This window comes from Pipistrellus kuhlii, unplaced genomic scaffold (genome assembly GCF_014108245.1).
Source record: "Pipistrellus kuhlii isolate mPipKuh1 unplaced genomic scaffold, mPipKuh1.p scaffold_m20_p_5, whole genome shotgun sequence".
In the NCBI taxonomy this organism is placed as follows: Eukaryota; Metazoa; Chordata; class Mammalia; order Chiroptera; family Vespertilionidae; genus Pipistrellus; species Pipistrellus kuhlii.
In genome coordinates, this window is record NW_023425551.1 from 74,925,089 (window position 1) to 74,935,860 (window position 10,772).

The window sequence follows — 10,772 nt, forward strand, 5'->3', positions numbered from 1 at the left end:
GAGAGTCATCAATCAGCTGCCTCTTGCACACCCCCTACTGGGGATATGCCCGCAACCAAGGTACATGCCCTTGACGGGACTCGAATCCGGGATCTTTCAGTCCCCAAGCCAACGTTCTATACATTGAGCCAAACCGGTTTTGGCAGGGCTGATACTTTTAAATGATCATAGTTTTTAGCTCCAGTTGGTTCCAATTTTTAAAATAAAACTGTGGTAATTAAGGGAACAAAATTCATATTTTATCAGGTTTACTTTATGTGCAGACAGATCCAAGGTGTGCAAGACATTTATTTAAAGTTTCTGACCTACCTAATGCCCGAGAACAGTTAAAAACACATCATATTCTATCCCAGTTACACTGAAGTTTATCTCCTTTGGGTTTTGGGTGCCTGTCACACTGGAAAAGGTGTACATGTCAGAAGAATGTCCTTCATGCCTGTGGGTGTTAGGCCTTGTTCTTAAATAAAGTGGAACATTTTGTCTTTCTTGGACTTAGTATACCTGAGATACTGTGTTCTGTTTATTTATTTGGTGTGTAGATTAAGGTGGCTTCTTTTTTGTGTGTCACTTTTGGGTGATTTCCATTTCATGTTCAGATGTTTTCCTCTAGAGAAGCTAGTCTGCCCCGCTGAAATCAGTGAGGTGAGGTGCAGAGTGCCCCTGTGTTCTTCTGAACGGATTTACTCTGCCATATGGCAGGTCAGTAAGTCCCCATGACAGATTTGTAATGGGAAAAGGGCTGTGCAGGAAAGGATGTGCGTGACCAGCAGATTTATAGATCAGAAAATGAAATCAGAAGGAAGAGTTTCCAGAGTGCCCTTTCCATTTGATGGCTCTCAATGGAGAGAGTATGGAATTTTACTGTTTTTCTACTTTGGCTTTTAGTTATTCCAGCATATTTTTTTCTAACACAGGAGTTGATTTCACAAGGCCTCCGTGTTCTGATGTTGTGTTGCTGTGATTCCCATTCACAGAAGTAGTCTGTAGGATTTGAAGTTGTGCTGTGTTTCATGTGATCTCAGGGGCAATTAAATTCCTAAAGACACATAGACCATCCTATTGGCTAAAATGGGGACTTTGCCAAGTTTTGAGTTGCAAGAAGCTATTCAGATATGATTCAGTAATGAATCTTTCACAGGAAAGAAAACAAAAAGAAAAGCTGAATGAGCTAAAGATATGTCCTGGCATATTCAAGTCTGTGCTATTTAACATGGCACTTATTAGCTACATGTGGCTTTTAAAATTTAAATTAATTAAAAGTAAATTAAAAAAGTTAAAAGTAAAAAGTAAATAAAAAAAAGTTAAAAGTTCAACCCCTCAGTCTCACTAGCTGCATTTCAAGTGCTCAGTGGGCAGATCAGTACAGTATTGGACAGTGCAGCTAAAGAACATTTCCACTTCACAACAAGTTCTTTTGGGCAGTGCTGGCCTAACGAAGATTTTGAGAAAAACAATTCTTTGATTTCTATGAGGAGTTCTTCATTCCTATACCATTTATTAGATTTAGTGCAGCTGTTTTAAGGTTTTAATGTCCAAATGAGTCATCTGTAGACCCTGCTTAAAATGCAGGTTTTAGACCCCTCCACAGACTCTTTTTAAAAAAAAATATATTTTATTGATTTTTTACAGAGAGGAAGGGAGAGAGAGAGAGAGAGCCAGAAACGTCGATGAGAGAGAATCATTGATCAGCTGCCTCCTGCACACCCCCTACTGGGAATGTGCCTGCAACCCAGGTATATGCCTTTGACCGGAATCAAACCTGGGACCTTCAGTTCACAGGCTGACACTCTATCCACTGAGCCAACCGGTTTTGACCCTCCACAGACTCTTGATTCATCAGATTTGGAGTCATCACCAGAAATCTGTACACAGAAGTACCCTAGGGAATTCTGATGCTCAGAGGTGGTTTAGGAACTTACATCGATTGGTTGCCTCCTGCAGCAGGCGAGGAGCCTGAAATCAAAGCTGGGAATTCAACCGGCGACCCTTTGGTCTGCAGGCCGGTGCTCTATCCATCCACTGAGACAAAACGGCTAGAGCTGTTTCTTTCTTCATACAACCAGAATCTTAATTAGTATTCCCTCCAGGACCTCATCATTTTAGAAATGGTTTAGAAAACAAGTTTCTTTCCCTAGTTGACCAGTTGGGTGCAATGTGAAATAAGGTAATGACTTTCCTAGGGAACACAAAATCAGCCTCACATAAAAATTAGTTGATACCCAAGAATTAAAACAGGCTTAGAAAATTTAAAGTTTCAAATTGGTGTGAGGCCCTTCCCCCCATATTTTATAATTCTTCATTTTCAGGGGACTTAACTGTCTTTCTGTAATTCTCATTCCATGTTAAATTTGCTTTACTTTTTAAAAAGCTTACTTCCAAAGGAACCAATATTTTAAAAAATATATATTTCATTGATTTTTTACAGAGAGGAAGGGAGATAGAGAGCTAAAAACATCGATCAGCTGCCTCCTGCACACTCCCCACTGGGTATGTGCCTGCAACCAAAGTACATGCCCTTGACCGGAATCGAACCTGGGGCCCTCGAGTCTGCAGGCCGATACTCTATCCAATGAGTCGTACCAGCCAGGGCACAAAGGAACCAATTTTGAATAGAAAACTAATAAACATTGAGTTGAAAATGCCAGTTGCAAGCCTTTTTCTAGGAAAATACTTTGCTGAAAGCTTTTGTTTCTCTCTGCCTCTCTCTCTTTTGGGGGTCCTGCTGTGCCAGGTTGGAAGAGTGGAGCCTTCTGTAAGACATGGATAGATGCAAACATGTAGGGCGGTTGCGGCTGGCCCAGGACCACTCCATCCTGAACCCTCAGAAGTGGTGCTGCAGGGAGTGCGCCACCACAGAGTCCGTGTGGGCTTGTCTCAAGTGCTCGCACGTGGCCTGCGGTCGCTACATTGAGGACCACGCCCTTAAGCACTTTGAAGAGACCGGACACCCGCTAGCCATGGAGGTCCGGGATCTCTATGTGTTCTGTTACCTGTGCAAGGACTACGTGCTCAATGATAACCCCGAGGGGGACCTGAAGCTGCTGAGAAGCGCTCTCCTGGCGGTCAGGGGCCAGAAGCAGGACCTGCTGGGGAGGCGAGGTCGGACTCTGCGCTCCATGGCCTCTGGCGAGGACACGTCCCCGCCGCCACGCACTCCTCAGGGACAGCCGCAGATGCTCAGGGCTCTCTGGCACCGGCGCCAGCGCCTGCTGGCCAAGACGCTGCGGCTCTGGTTTGAGAAGAGCTCCCGCGGCCAGGCAAGATTGGAGGAGCAGCGGCGGGAGGAGGCCCTGGAGCGCAAGAGGGAGGCAGCGAGGCAGCGGCGGCTGGAGGTCAAGCGGCAGCTGCTGGAGGAGCTGGCTAGCGCCCCTCCGCGCAAGAGCGCCCGCCTGCTGCTGCACGCACCCCGCGCCTCTGCCCAGCGCCCCGCCGCCCGCAGGCGCACACCCACCGGGGGCCGCCTCCCGCGCCGGACACCAGCCGTGGCTCCGGGCGTCACTGGCCTGCGCAACCTGGGCAACACGTGCTACATGAACTCCATCCTGCAGGTGCTCAGCCACCTCCAGAAGTTCCGAGAGTGTTTCTTGAACCTCGACCCTTCCGAAACGGAGCAGCTCTTGAACAGAGCCACCGGCAGGAAGGACCCACTCTTGGGCAGGCTGGCCAGCAGCTCAGCCACCGAGCTGTCGCCAAGGAGCCACAGGGCTGAGTCTTGCCAGCGGGATGGTCTCTTCTGGAATGGCGGCGCCTCCATCACCAAGAGCCTAGAACTCATCCAGAACAAGGAGCCCGGCTCAAAGCACATCTCCCTCTGCCATGAACTGCACACTCTTTTCCGAGTCATGTGGTCCGGGAAGTGGGCCCTGGTGTCACCCTTCGCCATGCTTCACTCCGTATGGAGTCTGATCCCTGCCTTCCGAGGCTATGACCAGCAGGACGCTCAGGAGTTCCTCTGTGAGCTATTGCACAAGGTGCAGCAGGAACTCGAGTCGGAGGGCACAGCGCGCCGGATCCTCATCCCCTTCTCCCAGAGGAAGCTCACCAAGCAGGTGCTAAAGGTGGTGAACACCATATTCCACGGGCAGCTACTCAGTCAGGTAGGTGTGTGTCCGTCCTAACCCCAGCTCTGCCCATTGGAGGGAGCTTGGATGTTAGTGCTTGGGCTTTCCATTAGTGCCTCCTGTAGGCTGTTGGGTTAATGGGGTAACCAACATAGCTATAATTATCCCTGATGGAGGGCAGCCATCGTACCTTTCACTGTACTGTACACCGTGATGGCCTTGTTGGTGAACTTCCCTCCTGCCTCTTTCTGGGAAGATTTTCAGTGTAACTTGCTGTATCGCTTCATTTTCAATTAATGTCTTTACCCTTTAATGACGATATGGATAACGTAATATTCTCTGTATAATTAAGTACCCATGGTTGGCATGACATCTTTAATCAGTTTTAGGAAACTGAACGGTTTGCCTGTAACCCTGGTTCCATGATATTTTGAAAGAGTGTGTATTCTTACTAACGACATTCTTTACACACATGGAAGGGGATTAGTTAGGAGGATGCCAAAGGCCTAAACAAGCCGCCCTCCTGTTCCCCATTACCTTTCCATTACTGAATCTTTAGCCATGTACAGACAGAAGCAGTGACTCCTAGATTTGTGAGAATATGCAGAAAGAGAATTTTATAAAGTTAAAAAGGTGGGCAACTTAAGAGATTCAAGTAAAACCTCTATACTTGCTACTGTGGTATGTGTCTTGGCATTTAGGGTTTTAAAAGAATGATGTGTACTAAGGGAAGAGAAAGTTTATTTAAGTTTTTAGCATTTGAAAGGGGAGTACTTACGGGCATTTACTTTATCCCTTGAAGGTCCAAGAATCAGGACAAAGGTACATCTGGGAAGGTTATAAAGGTGCATCTGAGGAGGTCTAATCACAAAGTACTTTGAGGCTCTGTGGTCACGGATCAGTGTAGGGGTGCTGCAAGAACCAGGGGCAACGAGAGAGGCAAGTTAGGATTGCATGGAAGGAGCAAAGTCTGGAAGAGGAAGGAGGGTGAAGATAAAAAGCAGACAGGAATCTGCAAATTCTCCATCTCAGACTGATTCCCCGATGACTTGCAGTTTGTACCACAGCACTGAGTCTGGTAGAGCCTGCTTTAGATGAGGAGAGAGAAAGGTGTAGGTAATAACCTCTGTGCCAGATGGCTTTCCAGTTCCAGATAGCATCACATAGTTAGAAATATATACAGAAGTAGCATGCTCTAACTCTCTTAAAGTTATATTTAATATTTAATATTACAAATAAAATATTTTTATAAGGTTTTTTGTTTTTGTTTTTGTTTTTTACTGGCTCACTTCATTGCTGCTTTGTATGTGCTCCACGTGAGTGACATAGGTGCTTATGTAGGTGGGTTCCAACTTAGGGCAAAAATCGCGTTACATCGCACTGTAGGAATGAGTCTCCAACATAACCCGAGGGCCTACTGTACTTAGTTTTGATCAAGTATGTGTCTCGAATAAAGCAAGCAAAAACGTATTTGGGAAGAATGGAGTTATATACCTGTAAGTTATTTTTTTTCATTCTAGGTCACATGTATATCATGCAGTTACAAATCCAACACCATTGAGCCCTTTTGGGATCTGTCCCTGGAATTCCCTGAACGCTATCACTGCATAGAAAAGGGCTTTGTCCCTTTGAATCAGTCAGAGTGCCTGCTCACCGAGATGCTGGCCAAGTTCACAGAGACAGAGGCCCTGGAAGGGAGAGTCTACGCTTGTGACCAGTGTAACAGTGAGTGCGGGGGTTGGAGGGGAGAGTGGGGTGTATGACTGGAATATCAGTTTAAGGTGCTTTCTTTGCCCCCTTAGTCAGAAGTAACACTGGCTGATGATATTGAGTGGTTCTAAAGCATGTTTTAAAGATTTTTTCTTCTTCCCATTTTACTGAAAATAAGCATATGGACATTAAAAAATAAAACCGTTCTGGCTGATATGGCTCAATTGGTTGGGCATGATCCTGTGCACCAAAAAGTTGCCAGTTCGATTTCCAGTCAGGGCACATGCCTAGGTTGCAGGCTCGATCCCTGGTAGGATGTGTGCAGAAGGCAGTTGATTGATGTGTCACTCTCATATCAATGTTTCTCTCTCGCCCCCCCTTCTCCCTTCTTCTCTCTCTAAAAATCAATAAAAATATTTTTAAACAAATCTAGGAGTGGTGCCTCCTTTGACTTCTGCTGATTGACATTAGCTGTTATTTTGGGAGGCATTTGAACATGAAATGGGGACTCTAAGAATGTGAATACTTCTTATAGTGATTCATAAGCCTTTTACTGTAGAGCTCCTCATGAAATTCATGATTACTGAGTCTGACAGGTCTTATTTAAGTTCAGATGGCATAGCCTGTTGGAGAGCTGTGGCATCAGAAAAGTTACCTTTGTATTGAATGTGTAGATTTAAAGTGTTAGGAGTGATGCTGCAGGTCTGCACAGTAAAATCAAGAAAGCAAATCATAAGGTGCATTGCTCTCTGGAAGTACATTCTACACTTGTTTCTTTGTATGCTTGAAAGGTTGGCATTTTGGAGGCTGTCAAGAGGAAGTATTTATCATGACATTAATTTAAAATGTTTAATTTTTTTAATCCTCGCCCAAGGATATGTTTCATTGATTGATAGATATGTAGGTAGGTAGGTAGGTAGGTAGATAGATAGATAGATAGATAGATAGATAGATAGATATGGGGGAGGGAGAGAAGGAAGGTGGGGGAGAAAGGGGGGAAAGGAGGCCATCAGTATGAGAAACATTGATTGCCTCCTATATGCTCCTGACCAAGGATCAAACCTGCAACTATTTTGATGTATGGGACCATGCTCCAATCAGCAGAGCCACCCAGGCATGGCTTGTGGCTTTAATTTAAAAGTGGAACTCACCCTCTCCAGTTTGGCTCTGGATAGAGAGTTGGCCTGCGGACCAAAGGGTCCCAGGTTTGATTCCAATCAAGGGCATGTACCTTGATTGCAGGCTCCTCTCCTGCCCGGGCCCTGTTCAGGGCTTGTGCACAAGGCAACCAATTGATGGGTTTCTCTCACATCGATGTTTCTCTCTGTCTCTCCCCCTCTCTTTGACTCTCCCTAAAAATCAATGGAAAAATATCCTCAGGTGAGGATTAACAACAACAAAAAGTGGAACCTTTTCCATGTGGTTACGTGGGCATGTTATGCAGGGCCCCTTCTGTCTTGCCACACTAAAGCTCAATACTCTGTTAACTCAGCATATACAGAGGAAATGCAGAGCAGATGTTTAAAAGCTCAAGTTTGGGTTTTTTGCATATAAGGATTTGGAAACTAAAATTAATGGATTGTGCAGAGATGTAGAAATCAACTTGCAGCCAAATAATACAAGTTTTGTGAACAAAAACCTTAATATATTATTTGCATATGTTTTTTTAAAATAGTAAATTGTGGGTAACCTGTTCTCTATAAAGAATTAGGACAAAAATAAAAAGTAATACTTGATGCTATTTTGCTACTTTAAAATAAAAATTGAAATGCTGAACTTAGATAACTGCAGACTTACTTGACCTGTTCCCCATTATATATATTAGAGTAGTATCTGTTTTGTTTTTTAATAGTGATTCATAAGCCTTTTACTTGTAAGGATATTAATAGCTTTAATTTCATCATTTCTGACATGATAGAAAAGGCAAGAAATACTTTTATTTATTTTTGCAAGAAAGGGTTGTTTTTCTGGTTTCCAGATGTTCCAGTTTACCAGGATTTCTCTAGGCAAGTTAAAGTAATAGCAGGGAAGGAAAACTGTGGTAAAGGGATGAAATGAATTTATCTTTTGCTTGTGAATTTTCAAAACTATCAGCTTTCTACCTCTCTATGTGGCCAGCTTAATCAAATAGAGACAGAACTGGTCAATCTCAATTGAATCAGTAATTTTTTTTTCTTTGTGAATTTCATTTTAGGGAACAAAGCCAGGTCCTATATGGTTTTCATCTTAGCTCACACACTCCCTCTGCTGACAGTGGCAGTCACTGCCATGGTTCCCAGGCAGAGCTGCAATAATTTTTAAAAATCTGCTGTGAAAGGGAATGTAAAATAAGGCCAGGCCCTGCTCTGAATTCTCTTTCTGTTCATGCCCCCACATATCATGACCGCCAACCCTACTAAATGCGATGGCACACTCACCCTGCAGCAGTCTGTTAGAGAAGCAACAGCTCCGCATTATACTGTCACAGAGAGCTCCATGATACGTCACCTGCTTGTGATTTGCTTCCTATCACGAGTGGTCTAGAGAGGACTTGGAATCAGATCCCAAACACTTCAGACACTGAGACCTTGATACCAACAGCTCAGAGACAATCAGCAAGCAACACACGTGGACCCTAATTTCACATTCCCATCCATTCACCCATTTAATTAATAGCAGAGCAGTCATCGGTGAATGGTTATAAGAAGGCTTCCAAAGAACATTAAGAGAACTTTATTTCCATTGTTTATTTGCTGTAACTAAAAAATGCATATCCTAAAATTCAGTGGCTTTAGAAACAAAATTGAAATCTGAACACTGATTCTGCTTTGGACTGGGTGAATTTGTGCAGCACGTCCAGCACTGTGCTTTTATCCAAGAAACATGTTTAAGGAACTAGGTACAGCATAGAAATATAAAACCAAAAAACATTATTTTCTAAATATTTGTATATGTCACAAGCTTATCATGCTAGAGGGGGAAAATCTGTTTAAATACTTTGCCCTTTAGTAATACTGTATCCTCTTACGTTTTTTCTAAGCCTGAAATATACATGCAGCATTCCCCATTTTACAGGAGAGCAAACTGAGATTCAGAATTTGAATAACATGTCCAATAGCATACAACTAGCTGTGAACAGAAAATAGAATTAGGCCTTTCTGATGAAAACAAAAAGTCTATAAGTTTATATTATGGTACATCATAATTTAAGTTATAAGCACATATTTACTAGTGAAAGCATAGAACCCTAACATGTGCCTCTGTGCATATGATATTATATTCCATTAATAAGCCCATGCCATCAGGAGTGTACCATCCTAAACCCATACCAATTTTGGAAATTGCTGATGGCAAACATTTGAAAGTGGAAGTAATCAGGATTAGGTTTAGTTGCTGTTAAGTCAGCTCAAATAACAATAACTTAAAATAAGAAGTGATTTTTTTTGTTTGTTATATAATGAAGTCCAAAGGGTCTTCAGGGGCTTGCATGGTTATTGGGACCCAAGTTTCCTCCATCTTTCAGCTTTACTACCTTAGTTCAGAACTTCATCCTTAAAATTACCTCATAGTCCAAGGGCAATTATTTACAACAGTTGTAAACAGTGGGAAGGACAAAGGATGCACCTTACAGCTGAGTCAGCCTTCTTTAAGCTGCCATCCCAACAGTGTCACACAATCATTCCCTTTATCTGGGCTAGTACTCCCATGGACACTGCATGCAGACATGTAATGTCCTACGGAGACATTACATGTAAATGTCCTACAGAGTCCTACAGAGGGCCATAGAGCTGCCCCAAATAAAATTGAGGTTAAATACTAAGAAATAAGAAGAATGCATATTGAGTGGCAAGTCATTGTCTGCCATGGCTAGGAGAGAATGAGATTCCTCATAGTCTGTCTTATACCTTCCCAAACCATTTAGGCAAACGACGAAAATCCAACCCCAAACCCCTTGTTCTGAGTGAAGCTAGGAAGCAGTTAATGATCTACAGACTACCTCAGGTCCTCCGGCTGCACCTTAAAAGATTCAGGTGAGCTTGTTCTCGGGCATCCCACGTGGCTGTGAACCATAGGAACAGCAGCTTCAAAGGCACACGGTGGGGGCAAATGTCTTTGCTGTTGGGAGGGGACGGAGGTTCCTCGGGGACCTTGTGCTTTCCGTGGAGATTAAATGAGTCGTGCCCAGTGAGACAAGATGTTGGGCCCAGCAGGACTGGGTTTCTGCCCTCATGGCCCTTTTTATTGGCTAGCCTGCACCGGTGTCTGTGCTTGAAGGTTTTTTAGCCTCGCTTTGGCTTATGTAGAGTCATCTTCAGAATAAAGTATGAGAGTATCTGTGAAAAGAGCAGGCAGTAAACTACAAAAGATTACTGCCTGAATTGCTAATGAGGGATCTGTAGTTTCAGAGTACCTTGTGGAACATTCACCAGAAGTGTATGTGGACATTAATTACTACCATCTTATTAATGTGAAAACCAAAGCTGAAGGTTCCGTTTTCTCAGTTCCTAGTTCTACCTACCTCTATCTATGATCACATATGCCACCTTTTACTGATAAGAAGTTTATATCTATGTTCTAGGTGGTCTGGCCGTAATCATCGAGAGAAGATTGGGGTCCATGTCGTCTTTGACCAGGTATTAACCATGGAACCTTACTGCTGCAGGGACATGCTCTCCTCTCTTGACAAAGAGACCTTTGCCTATGATCTCTCCGCAGTGGTCATGCATCACGGGAAAGGGTTTGGCTCAGGACACTACACAGCCTATTGCTACAACACAGAGGGAGGTGCGTGCGCTTTACTCTGTAGGGTGGGGGACACTGAAAAGGGTGGTTTGTCCACATCTCATTGCTTTCCTTTTCATCTCTAGTGGGATATTACATACATTTAAATCCAGATGAAAGAATTATGGAAGTTTAATTCAAATTTTTGATAAATCACTAAATAACAACATGAGATTATTTTTAAAATTAACAAGAACTGACACATGTAAAAAGTGCTTACTAGCACGGTGCCTAGCACAT

At 43.5% G+C, this 10,772-nt stretch overlaps 1 protein-coding gene across 1 annotated transcript in view; it reads left to right on the forward strand.

The window, feature by feature from the left end:
* The window catches only part of USP49 (ubiquitin specific peptidase 49), a 57,525-nt gene that overhangs the window by 43,066 nt on the left and 3,687 nt on the right, over nucleotides 1–10,772 (forward strand). Inside the window, exons 3-6 of the mRNA XM_036413678.2 lie at nucleotides 2,732–4,097; nucleotides 5,582–5,786; nucleotides 9,673–9,781; nucleotides 10,330–10,535. Coding sequence (XP_036269571.1) covers nucleotides 2,760–4,097; nucleotides 5,582–5,786; nucleotides 9,673–9,781; nucleotides 10,330–10,535 — 1,858 coding nt within the window. The 5' untranslated portion in view covers nucleotides 2,732–2,759. The remainder of the gene's footprint in view (nucleotides 1–2,731; nucleotides 4,098–5,581; nucleotides 5,787–9,672; nucleotides 9,782–10,329; nucleotides 10,536–10,772) is intronic.